The 26,971-nt window shown below is 44.7% G+C and overlaps 1 protein-coding gene and 1 pseudogene across 1 annotated transcript; one reads left to right on the forward strand and one right to left on the reverse strand.

Annotated features, from left to right (window-relative positions):
- Positions 1 to 21,779: 21,779 nt before the first annotated feature.
- LOC131287683 (phenoloxidase-activating factor 2-like) lies at positions 21,780 to 23,692 on the forward strand (annotated as a pseudogene).
- A 709-nt stretch (positions 23,693 to 24,401) lies between these two features.
- LOC131284163 (sodium-coupled monocarboxylate transporter 1-like) lies at positions 24,402 to 26,623 on the reverse strand. The gene is made up of 6 exons (XM_058313017.1): positions 26,156 to 26,623; positions 26,027 to 26,092; positions 25,901 to 25,952; positions 25,759 to 25,826; positions 24,909 to 25,694; positions 24,402 to 24,836 (listed from the first exon to the last, which is right to left on the reverse strand). The coding sequence occupies exons 1-6, from the start codon at positions 26,621 to 26,623 to the stop codon at positions 24,402 to 24,404; spliced, it is 1,875 nt and encodes a 624-aa protein (XP_058169000.1).
- Between the last annotated feature and the right edge of the window lie 348 nt (positions 26,624 to 26,971).

Raw genomic sequence — 26,971 nt, forward strand, 5'->3', positions numbered from 1 at the left:
ACGAACGGCCATGAATGCGTGCTCTATACCGAGTCCACCGCCGGAGCCGGCGCTCGAGAAGTTGATATATTTGACTGATCGGCCCCAGCGTATTTACGACCAGAGAGAGCAGACAGTAAAACCGCGGGAGCAGTCGAACAAACTGAAGAAACCGTCGCAGAAAGAACGAAAACAGTCGAACAGGCGAATTGCGGCACGGAGACAGGAAGGTGTTAGAGACGAAGCGAGATTGCAGCGAGAAGGACAATTGACATCTGAAGCCAATTGGGATCAAAGTGTGCGTCAAAGTGTGATCATTAAAAGAGGTGCACACCAGCTCAGCGTAACGAAAGGTGGCGAAAGGACCAGCCTTCCAGCGCCACACGATCGACGAGTGGTGCACATGGCGGTACATGGAGGAAGGCCGCGGGCGACGTCGAAAATAAATAGTGATCTAGTGAACAGTCGCTACACACGAATCAAAAATAACTTTAATTCTTGCCTAATAATCTCTACATTCGTAGGTGACGATTACGCGGTTGGATTCATCCCGAGCTTCATAAATTTGCTCAACGGAACTATCGGACGATCGATCACATACTGGCTGCTGACCTCTCTTGCAAGCGATGGTAGACACCGCGTTGGGGAACGATGTACGAATTTTCCACGCTTCTTAACTGCTAGCGTATGCAGGGCAAGAAAGAGCTGCTCGTTTATTTGGCGGGTCTTCGACCAGGAGTAAACAACTCGACCCCAGAAACAAGTGTATGGGCTTGAGTTGTTTACTGGGGGGAGTGTTGCCAAATTAACGAACAGCAGTGTGTGAGAAGTGAGATGAGGCACGAGGAGTACGGTCGGGTCAACGTCCCATCATGAGAGGAAGGAGAACGAGAGCGGTCAGCTGATCGATGAGTTTATCCATTACTCATCGATCAGCTGATAGCTCTCGATCGAAGCTGATAAGCGATCGGGGAACGTTGACCCGACCGACCCAAGAATGAGCGAGACGACAATAGGCGTAAGGAAACCTTCCTCGGCGGTGCCACGGAGAAAGTCTTTCTCTTTGGATTGTGCCACCGCCGAGGAAGACGACATAAATTTTAATACTCTGCTAAGATACGAGTTTTCAAGATTTTCGTCTGTAAATAAATAGTTAAACCTTAGCATTATAAATTAGACTTAGCCTTTTTTATCCTAAGCTTTATAAGTAAGACTAGGTTTTAACAGGAGAAAAGATATCTTTCGTAAGTGTGTTTTCCATCAGATGACATCCGAAATTAGCCAAATTCATGGCAGCGTGATGAACTTTACCAGAACAATTTATGTTTCTCCGAACTTCAGAGAACTTTTCAAAACACTCAAAACTAACTGCTCGAGACATTCCTGAAAGCAGAATAAATTAACTAAGTTGAAATGCGTCTTCAAAGTTCGACTTTGTTCACAAAAATTCTCCTTTGTGAAATCATACCGACTTGTTTCAACGAAAAACGGTGCCGACATCTGATCTTCTCGCAAGCTTGTGGCAGCTAACATGCATCGTGTTACAAACCCCAAAATACCATATTTGTGTTCCACATTTCGCGGAAGGAAATTGGAAGGACAAGTCTCCCACGGTTTCAATCAAGCGTCCGAGTAGATCCCCCAAGGAACGTACATATTATACGCGAATGGCCCATTCGTTTTCGTTCGGTGTTTAAAAATGCGCCCGGTTGCGTACTCGTCACGAACTGAATTAACTTTACCATTTTGTAGTCTGTTTTTTTTTATTTCTCGAGAATATAGCTGCACAACTGCAACGCCGCTCGTAGCTGTCAGGTGTGAAAAGCCAGGGGATTAGTGCGCAGCGGATCTTTGCTGGTCTCGTGGTTTGATTTATTTTTCCTATCTCTTGGCAACACAGCCGGGGCCACAGATATCTTATTTCCCCCTCACATTGTGTCTTACAATGGGTTTTTGAAGACCGTACGCAAATTTTTGGCCAGTAACCTCGTTCTGACCCGGGAAAAGAAATAAACACACCGGTTCATTGCCCATTGCGGAATCGCCGTCTCAACATCGCGTGACTGCAGTTGAACGTTTTGGCCGTTGATCGCGATCGTGTTGATCCGCTTGTTTGCGGCTAACATAGCGCTGGGCAACCTTTTAGGAATGAGGATCAGACGGAGTGAAAATAAAAAAAAAAAAATCTCCCAGAACGTCAACCAACGAGGACGGAGAGGACGAAAGACGGTGGCGTATTAATGGAACATGTGTGTCATGTCGATCAGCGGACGGGTACCGGCGTATGCACTTCGCCGCAGGATGGCGGTTGCATTTCGCGATCGACGCGTAACATATCCGGAGTCCGGCCCGGTGGGGAAGACGTTCGGAGGAGATTGACCGGTGCTCGGGGGAAGATAAACAGGTACGCAGACTGCCATCACCTTGTCAACTGAACGGAATCGCTCGCAAGAAAAAGGAACCGTGTGGAAGGAAACGCAAAGCAGCGCTCTTACAAGCACGTTTAATTTAAATTGCGAGGTAGTCAGGAGCTCATTCGTTTTGGGTAAATGGACACTCTTTTTGTAAAGTCGACAATGAAACAAAAACTCGAACTAAATAGTTGAATAAATGTACGTAAAATAAACCACTAACAGTTATGAAATCTTACCAAAATCATATTTTTATTGCAGAAATCAAGATGTTATACGAAGCCTCGAACGAACAAACTTTCACAAACAGGACAAGTGAAGCCCAAAATTGCCCGACCGGTACATTCATCTCGATAACAACGTCCCACCCCTGCCATCGCGGCGTCCCGAAAAAGGTGCAAACATTAATTAAACACCACTTTGCCTGATCGTCTGCGAGCGACGGATGGGCGAGATTGCGAAATTATCCTTATCAGTAAAGTATCCTTCGGCGCTCGTATTACCAATCAGGCGTGCGTGCCGTGCGGTTCGGGGCACACACATACAATTAAATTACCCATAACCGCACGTTTCTTGATTAAAACCAGCATGGACGGTATGTTTGCGTTTCGTGTTGCTGTGTTAAAAAGTATAAAATAAAACGCTGTTTGAGCGTGAGTCGCCTTGCCGTGCCTTCGCGTAGGGAAATTCCTAATTAAATGACATCCCCCGTACGAGCCTGTGGGAAGGCACGAAATTAAATAAAATACATCTCCTCATACCAGACAGCAACCTCACTCACGAAGAAAATTTACCTTGCGCAAGGCTTTCGCAAGCCGCAAATTGGCACATTTCATCCCAAAACCAATCAATAGCGGTAACCTCGAGGCGGGAAGCTGGGAAATGGGGGGAACAAATAATCGACGTCATAAGAAGCGCAGTTTATTTATTCTCTGAACTTGAATCCATCTTGAAGGTCGACTCAAATTTCGCCCAAACGAACCGGACGAAGCATAAGACCTGACAGCTGATTGAAGGACGTGGCGATTCAATTGGCCGGCTTTCGCTTCATCCTTACTGCCGATGCGAAAGAGTGAAGTGACTTTTCGGAACGCAGAAATAATAAACACTGCCGGAAACATGCAACGAGCTGTCACACGACACAAGAGCAACGGTGCGCTTTGTGTGCTTCCGCCTATCGTCGAATCTAATCATGTCCGTTCTTTCCTTTCCGGCTGAACTCCTAATGGAAAATAACCTCAGATCCATTCATATCACACATGTAGTAATTCGCTAGAATTTCCCCCTGTTCGGTACGCAGACTTGTTGTCGCCATATTCATCCCGTCAACGGGCCTTCATCCTTCAACTCTGCACTGGTTGCTGACATCTCGAGCAGCTTATCATAATAATTTGGATGTTAGATTTTTTCTTGCTCGCTCTCCCGCTTCAGGGTATCATAAATTTCTTCGAAAAACGCACACAGCAAAACTTGCTCGGTCGCATTCTGCCGAGGAGTCATCCGAACTGAAAGGTCGCTGCGAAAGTGCGACTCTTTTTATAGTCTGCCAACTTCGCATCCGATTCACTTGAAGTTAAGCTGCTTAAAGCGCCTTAAATTGGGGTAAAAGATCTTCCCAGTACAACCGAAAAATAAAAATCAAAACCAAACAATGGCGACGATGGCGAGTATCACTGCACAATCTTTCGAACTCGGGTTTCTTTCTCCACTCCAGTGACTCACGGGGTGCCAGATCTTGATACCTTTAGCGGGTCAATCAAGTCTCATAAATTTGTCAACCAAACGGTGCAAGTTGGCGCGTAGGAAAAAGGATACTTTAGGGCAACGCTTTTTTTTGTCCCCTTACCGACCACCGATACACTTTCGGGATCCATCAATCTTCTGTACAATCGATTCTCTCACTTTTTTGTTTTGCTTCACGTCAAGCTCGAATGCAGCGTTGGAACAATGTCACCTCAAGCTTCTTTTTTATACCCGACATTGTAAGTGGGCGACGTCGAGGGCTGCACTCTGGCAGTAATTGCTTTGGTAAGCGGCAAAGATTGCCTTCGCTTTCGGGGTGACAGTTTTGCCTCAACTTCTCAACTTTCAAACCGTCCGTTCGTCTTTGGTGAACCCTTCCGGACAGCGGGAGTTCCGCAGTGGTCAACCGATCGAGGTCGCACTGATGGATAATTACTTGCTTTCATCAAAGGACTGATCGGTGGTATAGGAAGTTCTGAAGGGGTACAAACCCAAAACTGGAACACCCAAGTAATGCGCAGTTTTTCTTTTTTTTTCCTTCTATTCAATATTCATTTCCTACTTGAAGGAAACAATCAATGCTCTGCAGCATCTGCTTTGCCAGTTGGACTATTTTCCTGCTGTGGTTATAACATAACATCATCGCAATCTAGCAATTCGTTTGAGTAGATTGTCTCCAGCATCTGTGCTGCATTTCCTGCCGTTGGGTAGACAACACAGTATTACGAAGGGGTGTGCACAAACAAGTGATTCCCATCAGCCAAGCTTAATTCGATTCCGTAGTTATTGCTTTAACCCAAATCGGGTGTACATTTTATTTTCGTTCGGAAAACTAAGTGTGCGAACAAACAATCTTGCGAGGAAGAGGAAGATTTCTTCATTTTCTGTAATGGAGGCTCGTCTGCAGACAATCGGAGAACGATGTTTACCACTCCGTTATATCCGCAAGCATTAAAAGGAGTCTTTAAATATATCAAATTAAAAAGCAGTACTTTGTACATTAAGATGTTTAAGGTTCCTTTGAGATAAACAATTGAACCATTTTGAGTTTTCTGTAGGTCGATGAATTTAACGTTTGAAACGACCTATCTGGTTGCGTCCTTTAAAAGGCATCTCAGAAAACTGCAAAAGGCCAACAATTTCTTAATTGCCTTCAAAACCTAGTTCAGAACAGAAACCCTGCTAATATCAAATGAGTGGCAAAACGAAAACAGAAAACCAAAGCATAATTTCGTACAAGTGGATATCTGGCGGTCGATAATGAAGTACCATTTAATGGTTGTTTCATGGAAAACGAGAATGGTGGCAGCCCTTCGCCTTCCAGGATCGCATTACACCCAAATAAATGCTCAAACATGAACGAGACGGCGCGACCTGAAGCACGCTTGGCAGTTGAAACAAATCATCGAAAAATCCATCCTCTGCTAGATTGATCATCACGACCCAATCTTTTGACGATGTGATGATATTCTATTTCCGGCAGGCTTCCATTTTTTGTGTTTTATGGCACGCTATTCGATTTTTCGGCACCTAATACGACCGCCACGCTTGGGAACAACTTTTATCAAACGGACGGACGGACGGACGGACAGAGGAACATCGGAGACCGGATCATAAATAATCCATTTCATTAATGTTAATTTTCACGCTTTTCGCTTCCCGCGAAACGGAGGCTCCACCAAAGGCCGGAAAAAGTGATCCCCTCCCTGGCAAAAGGGAGCCCTCGAATTGAGGCTGTGGACTTGGAAGCGATACGGAAGGCTCTGGGAGGCAAGGGCCGGGTACTGGTCACAGGAAATGGAGAATTTTATTCCTTTCGGCTAACGATGATCTTTTTCTCCCGGAGGTTATTTACACCAACCGACCGCCTTTTTCGGGGTGAAAAGTTTAACTTTGGGCGAAGCAAGTACCAGCGAGGAAAAAACCCGATTGGTGGCGAACCTTCGGGCGAGCGGTTTTTCACAGCTTTCCATTTCCGACCGAGTAAAGGGTGGCAGTAAAATGTTTCGTCCTGCTCGGGGCCTTTCCGCGTAATAAAACAACACAAATCTGAGGCCAAACAGAAGCAAAACAGAATGGTTTTAAATCACGATTAACCCGCGGCCGGGGGCCGCATTTTCAGCTGGGAGCCGCGCGGTTTTCCTTCACCACAAAGTAACGGTGAGGATGATGATGTCAAGGGGCAACCACCGTTTAAGCCGCAATGCTTTCGAACGGCTGGGAACGAAATGAACGCCGACGATGCCACCGTATTTCGTACCGGGCGGGCTGATTGCGGCAGATTTGAGGTCGCTTCCTCGGTGATAATTCCCACAGACACGCATTTTTCCAATGAAAGGAAGAGGAGAGAGTCCGAGAGAAAAGAAAAAAAAACAACAAGTGATCCTCAAGAGGTTCAAAGCCATTTGCATGATGAATGGCAAACCGATATTAGCGAAATGATGATTATTACGACTGTTGATGCTAATAAAATCTAGCTCCAATGGATGATTTTTCGCTCCCTTTTTAGCTAAGATCTTCTTCTGATCTTCTTGCTTGTTGTGATTTTTCTCTTTTTCAAAATTTTACTGGACAGACCGGATGCTATGATGTTGCCTCGCCAGATTGGGAACCAAAATTTTGTTCAGCTCTACGCTGACCTCATTTATATACACTTCATTTTATAGAAGGGGGTGGTAAACTCCTCCAAAAAAATCTTTTCTTCTCATGCAAGGCACTTTTTTTGATATTTTAGTACCATATTGTAACAAAGTATGAATGGAGACCGTTATCGGAAAATCCACTTTTGAGACAGGGTGACATCTGGAGAATGGAAAATTTTGCTACACAAAGTACAAAGTAATTTACTAAAACTGAACGTGTGGACAACCCTGTTGTATGCGATATGTAAGTTTTATTCAAGGTTAAACAAATCTTACCCGGTGTGGATCGAACTGAAACACGATGATTTTTCATACCATTCCCTGTAAAACGCCTTCACACGCCTTTTGAGAGCCATGCGTAAGGACATGAAATGTCTTTGCTGCAATAAAATAAGCTGCTTTCCAGCCCACGTGCCAACCGACATTGGGCATGTGAGAAATAACAGTTAACACCAGCGTACATCCTACGTACCGTTGCCACCATAACGTATGACCTCTTATGCGAAACGAACCCTGCTGCACAAAGTACTCTTTCCAACTCAAACCAAACAACATAACTAGCTTGCTATTTTATTGCTTGGCTCATTGAAAAAGTTGTTTTCCCTTGCTTCGTACGGATGAGCCAAACTCACCAAATAATCCGCCAAACTTAAACAAAGTCGGGTCGGAGGTGAGAAATAAAATCTGCTACAAAATTTAGTCTCCCAAAACACTCCATCATCCATATCCGCAAACCCGTCGGCGGCAACCGTACATGGTTGACGGGTTCGCGGGGGGAGAACATTTTTAGAAGGTGCTCCGTCATCGGTCACGCGAAATGGAGTTCGCAATCGCATCGGCGATGAAAGTCGGCTCCACCGGGCGACATTACGCATTTGGAGTGGTGTATAAATATAGCGTCCTGTTCGGTTTCGGTGTATAAATAATTCATCCCTTCGCAAAGGGATCCCTTCCTTCACGCCGATCCCTGTTCGCATTTGCCATTCGCCTTCCCTTTTTCCAGAGCAAACCCAAAATATACCGCTCCGACCGAAGAAAACTCCCCCCGAACATGACAGATGAACCGGTGTCCGATTAGTTACATTAGCAATTACTTAGCCGGGACACGCACGAACACCCGTTTTGTAACTGATTTAAATAATGAATGTGTTGCTGTTTGGGGAAGGAGCGATGAAGAAAAACGATAGCGAAAGAAGGCAAGTGACCGTGGGTGGGACGCTTATCTTTCCGGTGTGTTGGGCACGCGACTACCCTGTTGCTGTTGAAAATTAATTGACTCGTTTAACCTGCCCCCGTCTGATTTACATAACCCGAATATGCTGCCTATCAAAAGCTACGGTGGTTCGGTTATCGCTTGTATACTTTTTACTCAATCCTTCAATTCAATTAATTCTTCAACGATAGAAGAAGAAAGAACCGTACCACAAACGAGTCGATTCGTTGAAATCATTAATCAATCTTCAGTTTGTTCGCAAAACATGAAAACTAACCTCAAGCGCTGAACCGTTCCGTTTTATCGACGCTTTAGATCTCACCCGTCTGACACACACTGCGGACCAATCGTTGACAAATTGGGTGAAAGCTAGAAGGCCAAGAAATTGATTTCGTTATTGCAGATTTACGCACAGATTCCTCAACCGGTCTTTTATCTTTGCGAAGCCTGTAAACCTTCCCCTTTCGGTACATTACACGGAACAGACTCTGGGCAGCTTACATTACCCGGCCCATATCTCAACGGAAAAGGTCCCTTGCAAGCTCTATTATAATGTCATTATGTAGTAAACTTCAGACGATCGTCGTTTCATGTACCGCTGGAGGTTTCATACAATCTCGAGCACTTGAGCACTCGGTTGAACTTCACGTTCACGAGGATCTTCGTATACCTCGCATACGCCTTCAATCGTGGCCCAATCCTTGCGGCAAAAGCGAGCCGCAATTTATGCTTCAACGTCGTTTTCTCCCCACCCAAACCCCAAACTAGACTCATGAGTGATCTCCGCAATGTCTAGTGCGAAAGTCGTCTCCGGCGGTTTTAGGAGTATCTTTTCTCTTCTACTAGTTTTGTACTTGTCCATCTATCGCTCATCGACGCCAGACGTAAGATGAAGGATGCACACTGCTTTATTATTTCTCCCGGGTTCGTTCTTAGATGTATGTCTGCCAGTGCCAGTGGCATGTTTGAACGTTTTCCCATCTTCATTTGCTCCCGTTTCTGTGTGTTCATGTGTTTTGTATCTGTTTTTCTTTCTGCAAACCCTGACGTTTGCTTTTCTTCGCCCGATGGCGGCTGCTGGTGCTTGCTGGGGCTTTTTTTACGACCACGGATGCTGCAACGCGGAGCGTCTAAATGAGCGAAGCATGCACCGCAAGGAGCAGCAAACCGAGCTGAAGATAATCATTATAATTTAATAAACGGGCACATTAAAACTTATTAAAAACACCACGCTCGCTTTGCGGCCGGCTTCGCAGGAGGCAAGCGAGGCCTGCCGAAGGCGGCAATTATCGACTGGCAGAAGCAACAAGCCGTTTGCGAATCGATATGTTGGCCCCGAACATGTAACATATCATTAGGTCCCGGGACTGTTCTATCAATTGGCGCCGAGCGCCCGTATCGAAGGAGGACGGTCTGTATTCAATTATTTCAACTTCGCCTCATCGTGGCGTCGTGTTTCGGGGTTTGATCAATGATTATTACGGGGAGTTTATTTTGTTTATTTTAGTTTTTTTGGTCCTTTCCCCTATCCGTAAAACCTGCAATTATTTGGAAAATCGAGCTGATCGAGCTTGGAGTGAGGGAAGAAAGTAATTTTGTATGTCGAAAAATCATCGATAACACTCCCAATATTACCGAACGAAGCCATGGGATCGTGGTTGGATGGTCGATTCCGGCTTTGCAGAAAGCTGATCAAAACACGATCTTCAAACGAAAAAAAAAACAAGCACAAACAAACATAACGTCACCCACCTATTCACGCTCCATCCGTCATGCCTGTCGTGGGTTTCCTTCTTTTGTGCGATCGCCGCGAGACGGTTTACGATCTGCGTTACAGGTGTCCACAGATATCGTAAAAGCATCACTGCTTATCGTTACGGTGTCATCGTTAAAATCCGCCCAAAAAATTTAAAAAGTGCATCCCAAAGGCGGTGTGCCTCCTCCCACCGTTTTTTTTAGGTGAGCCCCGTCCAAATCCGCGACCGCAATCCGGTTTTTATTGAAACCGTGTCTTTTTATGGTCACCGACGACGGTTTCCCAGTGAAGCAAATTGTCGCGCGCCCGATGGCCGATCGAAGAGTGTGTGGACTCTGGTGCGGCCGCCTTAAGATATTGCATAAAATTAATCTTCAAAAACGGATAAAATATGTCGCTTTATCGAAGCGCTCGCGTATTGGCGCTTGGTGCGCCACACTCTCCTGCATTTCTTCATTTGCATTTGTATGTTGCACCCTCTTGGGATGCCATCGGCAACCGAAAATGGGCAAAGTATGGTGGATAAAATACTGTGAAGTGCTTTTTTCGGTTGATCAATACTCCTCCATTTTTTGAAAAATTTTATTAGTTTCCCAAGCGAAATTTTTCATTCTCACCATGGTACGCCGTTAAATCGACAGAAGATAAAATAAGACCCTTCTCCCCAACCCCACCCCCTCCACCCAACCCCCCCTCCTTCACGATGACCAAAGGCTTGGGGAGCCACCACTGTGGATTGAATTGAATGATGGAAATATTGAACAGACTATCATTACAACAAGATGCTTGGTCCAAGTATTTTTTGTGAATGACCTAACATTTTAAAAAGAGTAATTGATTGGAAAACAAATTTACAATTTCTTGAAGATCTTCAAAACCAACCTTTTAAGGTATTTGTGCCAAAATTGGAACAGATTTTATAAACTTGTAAATTTACATTGCGAAACCATGTGAAAATTATACACTTTTGTTTCCATTTTATGTTGCACAGTCCACCTCTATTGTCATTGCAATTTAAGCGACCTTTTTAAAGCCTTAAAGTTTATTCTTGATGCGAGATGCTCACACAAAATACAAATGAAAAGTAAATTCACTCAGCCCCGTTGATCTCCTCCCTCCGTTTAAGCCGGAAAATTTATGATTCTTTTCGCGCATTACTTCACTAAACGTGAAGCACGAGAAAATGCACTTCGTATCGCTCCCCTTTCCTCTGCCTTGCGCTTCTGCTGTTTTACCACAATCGCAAGGCATTGTAATTCATGGGGCCACGCCAATTACGACATTAACAGTGGGCTCTATTGTTGGCGAAATGGTTTGCTGTCGGCACCGGCGTTTGCCATTGTACCGGGCCCCGTCATGACCAAGCCAGCTCTGGTAGTCATAACAGATTTATGGGAATTAAAGAGTCAGCTGTGAATTGAGCCACACAGCTTGCAAATCGCCTCCCCCGAACGCTTGGATAAACCAATGCAAAAGGAAACAGTCAACAGAAAATGGAAATGCTCCGCTGAGATTGTTGTTTGTTTTTTCTTATTGCTTCAGAAAAACTGTTTGAACCTTCTACCGCATGGATCGCCAATTATGGTTCGTGCATGGCTCGAGCACACTGTTAATGGCAGCAAAACCCCGGCTGGCGTCACTTATGTCAGGAATGTTTTATAAAGTTAGTACACTCAGGCACGCATGCATTTTCCCCGGGTTGTCGTTATTGTGAAGGAACCTACTTAACACTCCATAAAGCATAAGACCAATTTGTCTTTCATAGGAATAATTGCATGAGATAATGTGGGCACTAATTTTCTTCATGCATGCAATATTTACCTTTTTACACGACTAGTACCAGACGCTTTACACCTTTCGCTTTAATTTACTTTTATGTGTTTCCTATCGAGCGGTGTATAATGTACAATTAAAACACATTGTCCTCTCTTGTTATCCTCTTCACGCTTCACTTTTCCACAAAACACATCACCTTACGCTACAGCAGAACTTAAAACCACTTTAGTCGAGCATGCAGAGTAAACTTTCTCTTCCACCAGAACCGATCGTCCTGGTGTCGTCTGGCGAAAAACGACCGGAAAAACACTTCACCAAACAACACACCCGGTACACCGTCGTACGCTCGCCTAATCGGTGAAATCTCGGCAACGATACACCGAGGCACCGAAAGCCAACCCGTCAAATTCACACCACAGTTCACTTTTTCGCCATAGTCAGCACGAGGACGACGTCAACGGCGTTTCCTTTCAGCTTTCGGCGTTGGCACGTTCTAGCCGGAAAGCCGGAACGGTGTTTCTGGGAAAATTTATGGCTACATAATTCATCGCTAATTTACCACCCTGATGAGTGAACCATTCATCGTTCCTGTTTCCACTGCTGTGTCCCTGGCATCGGTGTGCCCGCAAGTTGCTGGATTTCCTGGTTACAGCCTTCAGACTTTCGCGCGATCTTCGGTTACCCAAACATTTTGGGAGGTTGAGATGTTTCTTCGTGAGGGTTGGAGGATAATGGGAGAAAGAATGCCGTACGAACAGATGTCACGCACAATGCTTAGCAGCCTTAAGCCTTCGAGACGCACGGCCATCAACAAACCTTTTTAGCGGAATTAAGTATAACAATTTCCCGAGGACTACTGGCTTTTTCGGGAGAGATCTACCAAATCACTAAATAGTCACGTAGCGCTTTAGCAAACTGCTTTCCAGCAAACACTTCCACTATCAAACGACACCTGTAACACTAGCAGAGATGATGACAATTCTCACATTCCTTTCCTTAACCGAACACCAGCAATGAACGTCCCAGACGCAAGGAAAGTGACACAAACAGCTGTTGATGAACAATCGCCTCCAAAGGCGGCCAAACGTCGCTACACGAAGGTCGCGAAAAGTTCTTACGAAAAGATACACATATCAAACCGTCACAGACAGGCCGCCAACGCTCCGGGAAAAAACACTCCGACCCGGGTTTGTTCCTTTTTCTTCCGTGGCCGACGGATGACGACACGCGGCACGCGAAACCAATGCCCTCGCCCAGGACGAACGTTCGACGTCGAAGAGCGGCCGCGAAAGCGTCTTCATTCCCTGATCATCCGATAGCGACTGATGATTTTTGCGTCCGATTCTTGCGTCCCGCCGTGAGCTGAACTCGCGTTCGAGCAACGCGTTACTCCCCGCAGCACATTCGCTCGCGTGCTGGCGCTGGTTTGGTTCACTCACTCCATGATCTGCAGCCCATGTGTGGACCCTCCAGACGCGGTATGGGGAGGGGGGATGTGGGAGGCCAGGTTGAAGGGACCGGTGTTCTGTGTGTTTACTCTTCGGCGGCCGTACGTTGCTGCAGCATCCCGGTCGGATTCAACCGATTCACCTGTTCCGCTGCTCTTTGGATTGTTTTCTTGAACAGATCAATTGCCAAAACATCACCATTTGAATCGATTTTATAGGCTGTTAAAGATGAAAAACTAGCTCACAACGATAAGGGAATCAGTTAAAAAAACAAAAGTGCGTTTTTTTTTTTTTTAACAAAAGTTTAAATATGTGATAAACAATATGTCGATGTGACGTACGATTGGTGCCTAAATCGTTTGGTATGTTTTAAAAATGGTCAAATATTGCACTTTTTTCGAGCATGTTTCAAATCAATTTTTAAAACAAACACTATTTATACTCTTCTAATACCAACATCCAATAACCTGTTAATGAAAGCAATAAAAATCGAATTTGTTGAGAACAGAACGGTTAAAAATGGAATCACGCTTGCAGCAGCATGCCAGAAAGAAGATTTCGGAGAAAAGAGATGATTTTGATGATTAATTTATGGTACACGCGCTTTCTCGTACCGCTTTTGTCTTGCGGAGAGCAAAATTTCCCGAGAGAGAAAGATTCGCCGAAAGCCGAAGTCGCGAATCTTTCCTACAGATTCGGTTACGAGCGCGAATGCGTAAGGGAAGGCGAGGCAATATGCAATAAATTTTTCTCGTCGCATCTGAATCACAAATATAAAAAAATGAACTAGTGAAAAATTGATGCTGAAAAGGCTGAACCATGAATTCATTTAGTTTCGACAGTGCCACATTGAATTAGCTTGTAAACCTTTCGTAATGGAATCATTTGATGATGAACTTAACCCGGAAAAAAGTTTGGTTTCCATACCATGAGCATATTTTATTCATTAGCATATCTTTAAACTGCCTAATCCAACTAAAACAATTCAGTATAGCTTAAGTGTTGCCCTGCTTTCCCCTACATTATCAAGGAAATATTTCACCCTCTGTGAAACATTTCACCCCCTTTAGATGGCGGGAAAGCGTCTGAACCACCGACAGTTCTTGAGAGCTCGGTCGTGAGATCGACCAAGCCGAAGCCGTGAAGTGTCTCCACGGCTCGACGCGTACGATGCACCGACGCCGGCCGTTCTTCATCGGAGTGCATCCGACTGCAGCCGAGTGCATACGCGATTCCCCGCTCTGGGGGTCCATGCCGCACCAGCAGGCCTGCCGGCTGAGGCGAACAGAAAAGGATTGGAATGTATGTTCAACGTTGTTCGTTCGCACATAATTCATGCTAGTCAACCGCGAAAGGTCTCGTGCGAAATCCGTCGGCATTTCGGCGGCCAACGGGGTGTGAGCAGGAAGCCGAGGCTGCCGGATCCTACCGAGGGCCCTGTTGGTTGGTGTTACAAGTGGAAGTAAAATATAAAAAAAAACAACATAAACCCCAAACCAACAGCACAGAGGAAGAAGCGCTCTCACCAGAACCATCAATGCTCGAACGATCTAAGAATGTCCGGACAAAGGGCCCGGAAAGTAAGACTTTGAGGTGTCCGACGACACGGGCCCAAACCTTTGGGAGTAGAGTGCCCAGGGCCACACTTGTTGATGATGAGATTAAGATTTAGATCCTCCACGCAATCCACGCACGACAAGCACAATGGGAAGCGAAAGGCCTTCCATGGACAGAGAACTGGAAAAGAACGACGTGCGAAATCGCCCCGACCCATCGGTAGCACCAAGATCCACGTATCCATTTCAGGACACACCACCACCCGTCCTCTGTCAACCCGTTCAACGTGTCCCGGTTGGCGTCAACCGCATCGGTGGATACTTTTTATTCTTCCATCTGCCAGCACCAAGCCTTGCAAGCGAGCTGGATGTAACCCAAAAATGGCAACAGCAGCACGGACGGACACGAGCATGGCCAGTAAATCTCATAATGAGCTGCTTCTTCATCCTGTCCGAGTTTTATGGTCGTCCCCCGGTATGTTGCCGGTTTTTTTATGTTTTATTTATTTACCTTTTTTACAACAACAGCTACTTACGGTACGGCGCACCGTCCTAGACAGGGTAAGTATAAAAATAAAATCAAAACTAGTTTCACCCCAATCCGGCTTCCGATAGGCACGTCGTGCCGAGTCTCGTTCCTTTGTTTGTCCCTTTCTTTTACGACGGGAAACTGTGTAAACCAAAGGCAATTCCCTACGAGCTGGCGAACACAAGTGTGTCCTGTTGTGTGGCGTTGATTTAGCTTTGATTTCGGGCGATAGGATTTCGCGGAACTGGGGCTATAATTTGATGGCCACGCACGTGCTTCGATTAGAAGCCACAGACGGCATTATTGGACATGTTCCAGAGCGATGTTGTGTGGTGCAGAAGATTGCCAAATAAATCGCTCGTCCTTCTTGGTCGTACTCGATTGGCTAGTCAATAAAATTCATTACATCGTAATGATTCCGTTTCCGTCGAGCAAACACATGTTTTATAGCACTGACAGCATTAATATGACCATCTCATGATTTTATATAAATGAAAGAAAATTCTTTTGAGTTCTTAACACCCGCTTTAATCGATCCTTTTACATTCCTTTCTTCTAAGCTATTCCAACTCACAGTTTTATGTTCCGATCGATAATCACATAGTTTCCTGATTATTTCCTTTTAGTGAAGAAAAACTATGCTATGTTTGATTTAAAATCCTATCTCTTTACAATCTCACCAAAACTGCCTAAAATATCATAGTGTTAAGCTATATGAAATATCAAGCAAAATTACTGATACCAGGAACATGGTGGAGTTAGATTTTAATACAAGAAAATGCTGATGAAAATGTTTGGCAAATCAAGCCTAACCATCTGTTCGATTGACAACCCTGAAGTGAACATCCAACGAGGGGTTACACGTCAAATTCATCACTCAAAGTTCACTGCCAACTATTGCTCCGCACTTGAAAGCACCAACTTCTTGCAAGGCGACCATATCCGTCCCGGGTGCTTGAAAAGTATGTTACCGTACAGAAGACGGGCACCGTGCAACACTCGCGGTAACATTGAATATGGAAATCATTTTCCCAAACAGTCGCATGAAGTGCGATCGGTTTTTGGCGGTTCCATTTTGCGCATAACATAAATAATTTCCTTCTCACGCCACAGCTGGCGTGTGGCCGTTTTGTCGCAGTTGAATGAATTTGAAGACGTTCCCCATACAATAATGAGCACCAAATACACGCACTTCGCCGATGGATCGGCTTGAAGTAAATGCTCCCTGGAGCATAAGACGCGCTCCATTGGCGTTCCATTTCGCGACGGCTTCCATATTGCTCAAAATCATATTAAACACTTCGACGGTCCACTCTTGAACTCAGAGGTCGGGACGGAGGTTCAGCACTGTCGACAGCATTATGCTCTTCCGACGCGTCCCTCCGAGCGCCTAGAGGCCCTCGTCTTTCGGTGTTTACTTTTCCCTGAGCTGCTGACGAGGGCATAGTTTAGGACTTTTTTGACGCCATAAATAATGATTAACAACTTCATTGGTCCTTTTACGGAGGTGCGCTCGTGCGGCCGGTCCGTGGTTTACAATAACGATCGGCAAATTGACCAGTGAAGCATAAACCTGTGGTCACAGCTTTCCGCAACCGCATGCGGTTGCGTTTTTGATCTGTCAAACGAGCACAGCTTTTTGCAAAAAATAATACTTTAATGTTTGAATATACCACTTATATGAGCATATAATCTCATTAAAGTCTACTAGGAACAATATTTACTGTTGACATATAAAAACGCAAGAGTCTGCGGCAAGAATCAAACTCGTTTGATTTTTTAGTACAGAAACCGCAAGGTCTTGCGTCTGCGGTGACAGCCCATGACAGCTCCTATCTCTCCCATGGGAAAAAACGCAACCGCATGCGGTTGCGCAAAGCTGTGACCAGGGGTTAACGCCAAACAAGCCGATTTCGTGCTTGCCAAAGCGATCCCTGGCCAACGGTTCTGTATGTTTCAGAGCTTCCTGCTCAAACCCTCCTAGAGTGTGTTTTAGCTGTGACTAATATTTTACCATACAAAAGTAAGATATTGTTATTGCCAAGCTCTTTGGTATTTTTATGCATTCATTTAACAGCTCATTTCGTAGCCTCTGGCTTTAAATTTCCTTTTTTCTCTCATTCAACACGAATCTTTTACTCCTTACGGCGATCAAGCAAAGATACTTGTTTGCTTGAAACTGACCACCAACGTCCAAGGGTGAAGGCAAGATCCCTGGATACCGTAAAGAGAAAAGAAATCGTTCCTCACTCAAAAGACCAAAATATACAAAGGCTTGAATTCCCTTCTCCGTGAAAGGGGTAATTAAATTAAACAGAATTTATTCATTTTATGATATGTTTTGACAGCAAATTAACGTATATGGTTAAAACCGTGACGGGGGTTCGATAGACGGGCGCGCAAATTTATGATTTCCATCGCCCTGTCGATTCGAATTATGGCCGAAGAAGTGTGTGGAACTTCGGTTGCCGTTTGCATGTTCGAAAATATTTTTTCAAACCATGTCAAATTCTGGCATTGTCTTGCAAGAAACTTTTCAGAGTGGGGTTAGAATAAAAATTTAAAAACGAGCTTCTTTCAATATGTCGCACTTATGAATATTTTAACAAAAATTATTGTATGCATGTTTTCATATTTAAATTTTTTCATATAAAAATGTTTTTATATTTAAATTTGCATAGAGCTGCTCCTTTAACGATATCTTTCAAGCCATCGTTGAACAACCACCTAAATCGTATTTATCGATTCCCACCATCGGGACAGAAAAACCAAAGGGCCAGGAAGTGTGTAAAGAATTTCAACACCAAACCAACCTTTTTTATTTTTCTTATGCTTTGCCAACTTTTTCCAACTGCTTTAAATAGGGGAGCGGACCTCCCTTACGCACGGGGCGTCACACGAATGCACTTTCTGACAGATGATTAATTAACTCGCTGGCCCGGAGCGTTTTCCTTCCCGATTTGGGGCCCCGATGAGTGACGGGGACCCAAGCCGGGCGGTAGAAATGAAATGTAAATTAAGCGTTCCCTGCAAGCAAACGCAAGGAGTTTGCGCCTCGGCATGAGATTGTTTCGAGGTCTTGGGGCGATGGGGCGCAAAAAAGCGGAAACCGATGATCATGTTTGGTAGTGGTACGAAGTGCGAGAAAAGTTTATCTTTTTCGTCCATTCATGTGGACGGTGGCTTTTTTGTTTGGTTTTGTTTGTACTTCAATTTAAGGTCCTCTTCGTCTCCTTTTTGTGTGGCGCGAGTTCGTAGGGGGGAAAACCAAGTAGAAGTACATGCAGCCGGACAGTAAAGACTTAATTAGGAGAACGATTGCAATAAATTATGCTCCAGAGATTGAGACTGTGTAAGGAGCGTGCCCTTCGTGTAATTCGGTGTTCTGGTGATTTCAGCGGCTTTGCACCCATTTTTTTCGCTCATTTTGGATACTTTTCCTCTGTTTCGAGGATCGCAGCACATGGAAGTGAATTTCCAAAGGAAACGACGTAAATGTGTACATATCTTGAAGCTAATCTTTGCACATCAAACAACTACGTTTCAGGCGAAGAGATTCACATTCCCAAATAAGAGGCCACGTTTGGATTGGTTTGCCAAATCATGGCCAAAGCTAGCCACTAAATATCGCGGGAATGGAATGAAGCGTACTCGGGATGTCGCGATGCTTATCTCTCTCGCATGTACGCGATGCGAAAGTCAGAAGCATGTAAAATAAAAATCCCAATCGTCGACGGACAGGAGCTTTATAAACAGTGCACTGTTATCAAGTTTAACCATCGCTTACAGGATACAAGATTTTAATTCGAAGAGGTAGCGCCTAATAAGACGCGCCTAAAATAAACCCTTACGCTTTTAGGCTGAAATAGGCTTTTTATAGCTGCACATGTTTTATTGGCTTATATTTCCTATATACAGAGAAAAAGCAATGGTTAACACCAAATGTGTGTAATCTGATGTTGCGAACAAGATTACTTCTTGGTAGTTAATCTTTCACAAGCACTACGTGTCATAAACCAGTCAAGGGTTTTGATCCAAAAGACAAGTGAATTTTATTTTAAATTGTTGCTCATTTCTAATATTGATTTCCGACAGGAGTGAGTCTTTGAAGGTACTTTGCAGAGGTAGCAATACTTGCCCCTGACATAGTGTTAAAGAGTCTTTAAATCACAACAACAATAAAATAGCTTCCTAAAGATATGTTCCAACACATCTGACATATTCATGTGAAGAGATGTACAAGAATCAGAAATCGATATCCATCCAAAATACCTATTCGATTGCGTCTGCAAAACAGCAAACATAAAAACAGAAAAAAGAAGATGACCAACATTGTTTGGCGACGAAATCGATTCCGGAGCCATCGAATTTATCTCACACTACCGTTTGGTTCTGAACACCACCAGTTACAGATTGCATCTCGATGAGGTTGAGAAAAGGAACAAGTCAAATGCATTTTTTATCAACAATCGATGGAACAACACACACCGCCAACAAGAGGTGGTGTCATCGTTTATTTCTCCGATAGCATTATTTAATTGGCCATTTTATTTTTTTCCTTGCCTCCGTAGGGTCCGATGGCACGAGAACTTGAGACAAAATAAACGAACGAACAAAAACTGGTTTTGTTTCCCTTGGAGTTGATACTATTGTTGTACGAGATGCTAATAAGACATTTAAATGATTCTTTAGAATCTCTGGGGCTTTAAAAAGAAAATTAACAAACATGCGGTAACTTTCGATTCATCATCAATTGTAATGTTTTCCTGATATGTTTCTACTTCTTTGCTTGTTTCTTTTCGATTAGAATTCCACATCAATATTGTCTGCTTTGTTTTTTCTAACTCCGAATCCTTCCGAAAGTACGATAGTTTTCCCTCAGATTGTCCGCCATCTTCTACGCCTTCATGCAGGACAAATGTAGTCAACTTCTTTTGTTATTATTTTGTATCATTTTTATCTTTGCCAACATACAGACAGACCAATGCCGCATAGTTCTAGCGAAAAATATGCTAATGCTAACGACCGGAACGAATCTGTTCCTACCTTTTTTTCTCCTCGCTCTTTTAATGTTCACCGTTCGTTTTGGGCATCGCTTTATTCTACTGTTTTTTTTTATATTTCAGAGTTTTCCCTCGTTTCGGTTGGAGTTTCTTGGGGGAAGGGGAAGGAACTATTTGTGTCTAGACAACACGGAATCAATGGAAACAATTAAAAGTTCTATTCATCAATCGAAGCGTGGTCGAGCTTCGAATCCAACACCATCAGACAGATGGACAGACACATTTCGAGCGATTTACGACGATGAGTAATGGAAAGATAGCATGGATAAGAATTGCTACGATTAGGTCAAAGGAGCAAAGAAAACTTTTTCTTTCTAATGACTCAGGAAAAAGTAGGATTCTGTGCGTTCTAGGAAAGAATGTTGGTTTTTGTTCCTGCCATTTGAAGACGACTCTTGTATAGAAATTAATAACAATTAAATAAATTTTGAATTAATTCGCCCCTTCTTTTGCTGCTTGCATGGCGAAAAATGTTATCGCTGTCAAACAACTATACCAAAAAAGATACAACAAGCCGAAGCCGAACAAACTAGCATAAAAAGGGCGATAAATTATGACAACGCCGAGTTTTCTACGATGCTCGTACGAGGCTTCCAAGAAGTAAGGGAGAGTGTTAAAGATTGAACCAAAACAATGCTAAAAAAAGAGGAAACGGGCAAATGCGATAAGAAAAGTGACGCGTCTTGTCGAATCGCCCACCACCACCATCCGTTGGGGGCCACAGCTTCCCTCCGTTTGGCCTTTTGTTCAGACGATCCGATCGTGTCCTGTGATTATGCTTCGCGAGATACGCTCCTCAGTCTCCGCGTGATCGAACGGTCTCCCCCCTCTCGGGTCAACATGATGTTATGCTCCCGCTGTCATGTTTTTTGTTTTGCTGTTCTGCCGTAACTTTTTTTATTCGTCGCTTTGCTTCCCCTCTGGGCGGCGGGATGAATGAGATGAGATGAAACTGAATGGAGCTTCTGTTGACCGCGTGCCAACTAAATGTGGCGCTATGTGAGAATCCGTCCCCGGGATGGTTGGGATGCTCTCTCACTCTCCTTCCATCGTCGTCGTCGTGGGGAGACCGCGGGAAGCGTGGTTTGCAGTTTTCGGGCGGACATTGGCGCCGGCCAGCTTTACGATGCCAGACAGTCGCCGGGAGCGCCGTGGACGAGACGCGTCTCTGGACACCGGCTCACTCTCATCGGTGAAGTGTTCCCTGTATTCGTGTACAGTTTTCAGTAAGGAAGATTTCAATCCTTGCTAACAAGCCGACGGAAAAATACGCACCTCGTGGTTTGATGAATCGCTGAAATTGCTGATGCTACTGCTTCTGCCGCTGCTGCTGGGACAGCATCTCTTACCAGTAGTGTGCCAACAGCTGAGGCTGGTAGTGTAGAGAACCGACTGAGACACAACAACGCAAACATACAGCAGCTGATAAGCCCAAAGATCTCGCTCTTGTGAAACCGGGAAGTGCAGTCGGTGCGTCCGAATCGAACAGCAGTAGTGTGTGTCGATCGCATAGCGGTCGTTTGACGTTTTGTACTGACGTTGGAGCTACTTTTGGTATACTTCCTTCCGTTGTCCTCTAAGTGCTGACAGTGCCGATCCCGTGTGGGCCAGGGTTAGTGTACAATAGTATCCTGAGTCCTCAAGTGCCTTCTAGTGTCCACCGATGCCGGTGCGATCGGGGTTTTTGCTGCTGCTACTCTGGCTTCATCAACGGATGCCAACGTCCTCGTTAGCCACAGATCAACCAACAACCAAGGTAAGCGATTGGCCAACCTATCATCTTTGTGCACAACCTAAGAGTTCTCCCGCTCCCAAACGTTCCTCCAGCGTTGCGGTGGTGGTCTGTGCATCTTGCCGGAACTATGTCGCCCCGTTAGCGTGAACGTGTACGACGAGGTGCATCTCGACTTCTTCAGGTAACTATCCGGAAGTGTCATCGCCGGGCGCCACGACATCGTTGCCACCATTCCCAACCATTTTTTCATCGCCATCGATCCGCTTTAATCTCAGCGTTTAAAGTTTCGATCGTTCCAGCTCCGACGAGTGCCGGCTGCCGCATCTAAAGTGCTGCCCCTACGAACGCATCGTCCGTGCACCGGTAGGAAAGAAATTGCTAATCCATTTTTAGACTCACTCTAATCTATCCGCGGTCGGAAAGGCAGGAAAGACGTACGGAGCAAAGGGGTTTCGTTCATAAAAGTGCAAAGCCGCGCGATAGGACAAGAAGACGAAAATATCGCATGCTCAGCTGAGAGACGAGAAGCGAAGTATTTCGCGAATGTTGATAAGGCAGGCTGGACGGATTTGACTTCCACAAAAAATCAGTCAAAACAAGACCCAACTTACGAGGTCGCGAACGTTTTTGATTATTTGTATCACCGTTGCATGAACAGGAAGTGACGTTTGTCTTTTTGCATCACTTTCAAATTAAGTTGACCTCATTTCAAACATTTATACGAGACTCGAGTTTTTATAGAAGAACAGTTGAAATTGTAATATTAAAGGCCTCCATAAAGAATAAGTAATCAATGCGTAAAATTTGATGAAACGAATGATAAATGAAGATTTCCAAATATCCACTTCAGATATATTAGAAATCTGTATGAACTGAAATAAAATATATGGATTTCTTCATCTAATTTGTTTGGGCAGGACACGGAGGCACCGGACGAGAACGAGGTTGTTTGTGCCGCCAGGAATAACAACGGCATCGGCCATGTGGAGCAACGAGACAAAACACGGGCAAAATATGGCAAGTAATTGAGAATAGAACTACCGTAAACTTTGTTAAATAATTGTAGGAAATTGTTCTAACACATTTTGTTTATTTTAAATGTTACAGGAGAATTTCCCTGGATGGCGTTCGTTTACACCTCCCAGGGCGAGTACGAGCTATATCTTTGTGGAGGCACTCTGATCCACTCGAAGGTGGTCATCACCATAGCTCACTGCATCGAAAACAGAACAAGCAGCGAGTTGCGAGTCCGTCTCGGTGAATGGGATCTGGAGCACATGGTCGAAATCTATCCTCCGCAGGATCGCGCCGTGCTGGCTAGCGTCACACACCCCGAGTTCTACAGTGATCTCCTACTCAACGATATTGCCATCCTGTTTCTCGATGAGCATGTCGACTTCACCGAGGTGGTCGGGATAGCCTGCCTCCCGCCTCAGAACGCCAACTTTGACCACAAGCGATGCCTGTTCTCTGGCTGGGGCGAGGACGAACGGGGCCGCAACTCGTCCGTGTTGAAGCGCACCAAACTCCCGGTTGTACCGAATGGCCAGTGCCAGCGCATCCTACGCCGTCACCTGCTGAGCCGACACTTCCGGTTGCACCAAGGATTCCTGTGTGCTGGCGGGGAGTCTGGAAAAGATGCGTGCCGTGGAGACGGTGGATCACCTCTCGTCTGCCCGATTCCGCATTCCGAGAACCAGTACTTCGTGGTCGGACTGGTCGCCTTTGGGTACGAGTGTGGCACGCAAGGTGTACCGGGAGTGTACGTTAACGTTCCTCACTATCGCGATTGGATCGATGGGGAAATCGAGAAGATGTATCATGTTGATATTTTCGTATAGGTTTGCGGTACTTCCCTGCCCGACGCTGTTAGCTTTTCCTGCCAGCTTCACGCCATTTTAACGCAGAGTCGTCAAACATTAAGCTTCCAAATTATTTAACACCTAAGAAATAAAAAGTTGCCTATATGTTATTACCCTTATTCAAACACTTGTCCCTATGATCTTTTTATTCAAAAGAAGTTAATGTTACATTGAGGCGTAGAAATATCTTTTGAAAATCATTAATTGCATGACATTAAAAATTTAAAACCTGATTCGGTTGATCCTGATTTGCATAATCATTAATTTGCTGTTTCCGTTCACCTCACACGCGGGCAATGTCAATACAGTGCCTGTTAAACCGGTAACAGTTGGCAACTATAGTACTACCGCCTACTTGCTTTTGGACACTTATCGTCGTCGTTTGCCGTTGTCGTAAAAGTCCGTTTTATGACCGGCAAACCGTCGTAAACATATATTTAACGATTATTTGTTGACGGAGACATTAGTTACCGGCTTGGATCGATCGAATCGACACTTTAGCGTAAATATTTACAAATGTGTACTTTGGAAAAATAAATTGCTATTGCTTAAAGAAATCATAATCTCGTGTTAAGAAAGATGTACTTGTTACACGTAATTAATACAAACCAAAAATTTGAGTATTTTAACGTTGGGATCTACCAACACTTGCATAAGAGAACTGTTCCAACACCTGCACAAAATGTTTCTACTGCGTGTCATTTTCGTTATTATCTGCCCGTTTTGAATCTGTCGGTACTGAATGGAAAGCCACCACCGTTTCTTCTTTCTGCCTACCTCGTATCCATGGTGCCAAAAGCTTCGGATCGATAGTTCGTTCCTGTCGATCACGTCCCTCGCGCAATTTGTTAAAATAGCTAATCAACGTTCCAGCCACACAAGTAACAACAGTTCCGAACAGGGTAAAATACAAATAGGACATGTGGTAGAACGATTTTCCCACATGTTCTAAAGTTTCTTCCATGTTGCCTGCAGTGGTGTTGTAGGCAAACTCGTATGGGCAATCGTCCACCGAAGTTGGTTTGGTTTCAAACTTCATGCTACCAGATGCGATACCATACTGTGCCATGTAGCATGTGTAAAACATGACCACTATCCCCATAATGCCTCCATACAGGGCACCCTGTAAAAAGATGAAATTAGTATTTAGTTGTAAAACAGAAAACCCTAAGAAATGTTATCTTCCTCAACTGACCGTTCCATCAACCCACGGCATAAGTATGCCCATCACGAATACACCAAAGAGTGGCGCTCCGGTAGCGGAGGCCATAGTCATTGCAAGCTGCATCACGGTGCCCATATGTTCCACCGTCAACGAAAGAAGCACCGATAGGACACCATGTGCCAATACCACACCTCGCATTATGTAGTTAACCTGTGTTTTCGTCAGCGGTGTCTTGCGGAACGGCTTGCAGAAATCCTCAAGGGTGATCGCAGACAGAGCGTTCAATGCGGACGAAAGTGAGCTGAGGGCTGCACTGAAGATTCCTGCTATGAAAATTCCCGTCAGACCGGGTTGATCGGCGAAGGTTTCCATCACAAACAGAGGCAGTAGTTGATCCTTCGATTTGGCCAACTGTGTTGTGAGTGGATCGCACCGATAGTACGTAGCGTAGATAACCATCCCGATAAGGAACAGCATCCCGTTCACCACGAACCAACCGGCGACATAGCCATGAATAGCTTTTCGCGCATCTCGAAGCGTTGGAAGGGATAGAAACCGCTGGATACTGTCTTGAACAGTGGAAATAAAGTTAAGGTAGAACAGCGGTGCACCAATCAATATCGTCCACATAGTGTGGCGTAGTGTTGGGTCTGGGTCGAAGCTTGGTGCTTCGAGTCGCCCGCCTGCAATGTTCCGCTCGATCACTATTCGCGGTCCACCGACGTCGTACGTTCCTTTGATCAAAACTGCCAACAGAGCTGCCAAGGCTACTCCCGTTTGAATCACATCCGTCCAAATGACCGCCTTAAGACCACCCTGGAACCAACGATAATGTCACAACATGCATTCACTGTACTCTAATGCCTAAAATATGTCTTACCAGACTGGTGTAGAACACACAAATCATGATAACAATTGGACTTATGATGTATAAGCTTATTCCAGTAACTGATAAAGAGACACAAAGTATAAACATATGTAAATAACAAGATAGAAGTTCAATAACTTAGAATTGTTCGAACCCTGATTGAATGCCAAAGATGGAGCGTATATACAAATAGGCATCCAAAGAATCTGCGAAATGGATGATCATATGTTATAACATCGATAGATAGGGTGCCGAAAACAATACCAGATGACTAGCTTACATCTCCAAAGGTAGAAAGAATAGACCCAAAGAGTCTCATACGGCGATCGAAGCGTAGTTGTAGATACTAAAAGAAAATTCCAAATATAAAAATGTTAATAAAACAACATTGAACAACAAGAAAACTTACCTCGTAGACCGATGTGACCTGCAACTCGTGAAAAACTGGCAAAAACACATGGTGCATAACGAACGCCATTATGATCATCGCGATCCCGATATAGCAATACTGCGTACCGTAAACGTAGATCTCGGTAGTTGTTCCTAGCAGAGTGACTGCGGAGAAACCACCCGCAACTAGAGACATAGTCACCGGAAACACCTGCATCTTCCGACCACCGACCAAATAGTCTAGCACTTGCGAATCTCTCTCACTCTGCTGCAGTTTCTTATGTTTGTTCTTCTGATGATCCTTGTAGCCAAAGAAGATCCCTACAATAATGCAGACAAACAGCATCATCACAAACGATACATAGTCTGGCCAGTCGAAGCGCTGCAACGATCGGTTGATCAACTCGATCGTCTTTCCAGGATGTTTGCCACTTATCTCTCGATCTCTCGGCTCGATCGTATACTCGTCTTCACTTGTGCTCCCCATGTTGTCCACCAAGAGCGTGACACCGTTTCGGAAGGCTACACTCGACTGAAGATCCTGTTTGCTGAACAGTCAGTTCCGGCTTAGTAAAATTCTAACGCGAGATAAGAATGACCTTTCAAGGTACCAATTATTACCGGGTGCGCACATGACGTGCGCACGTTCGTCGGGTCCGTCATGACAACTGAATGTCAAGCACCCGACGATCGCGCTATCGGTGTGTGCGGGTCCTTGTAGAAACGAATGTCAATATTTATTGTTTTTTTTTTCAGACACAGTACGTCAAAAAAAAGGTTTGCACCGAAAAACACATTTTTAGTAAACAAACCATCCTTATCAAAGTAACAACAG

The sequence above is a fragment of the Anopheles ziemanni genome, chromosome 3 (assembly GCF_943734765.1).
Source record: "Anopheles ziemanni chromosome 3, idAnoZiCoDA_A2_x.2, whole genome shotgun sequence".
NCBI lineage: Eukaryota > Metazoa > Arthropoda > Insecta > Diptera > Culicidae > Anopheles > Anopheles ziemanni.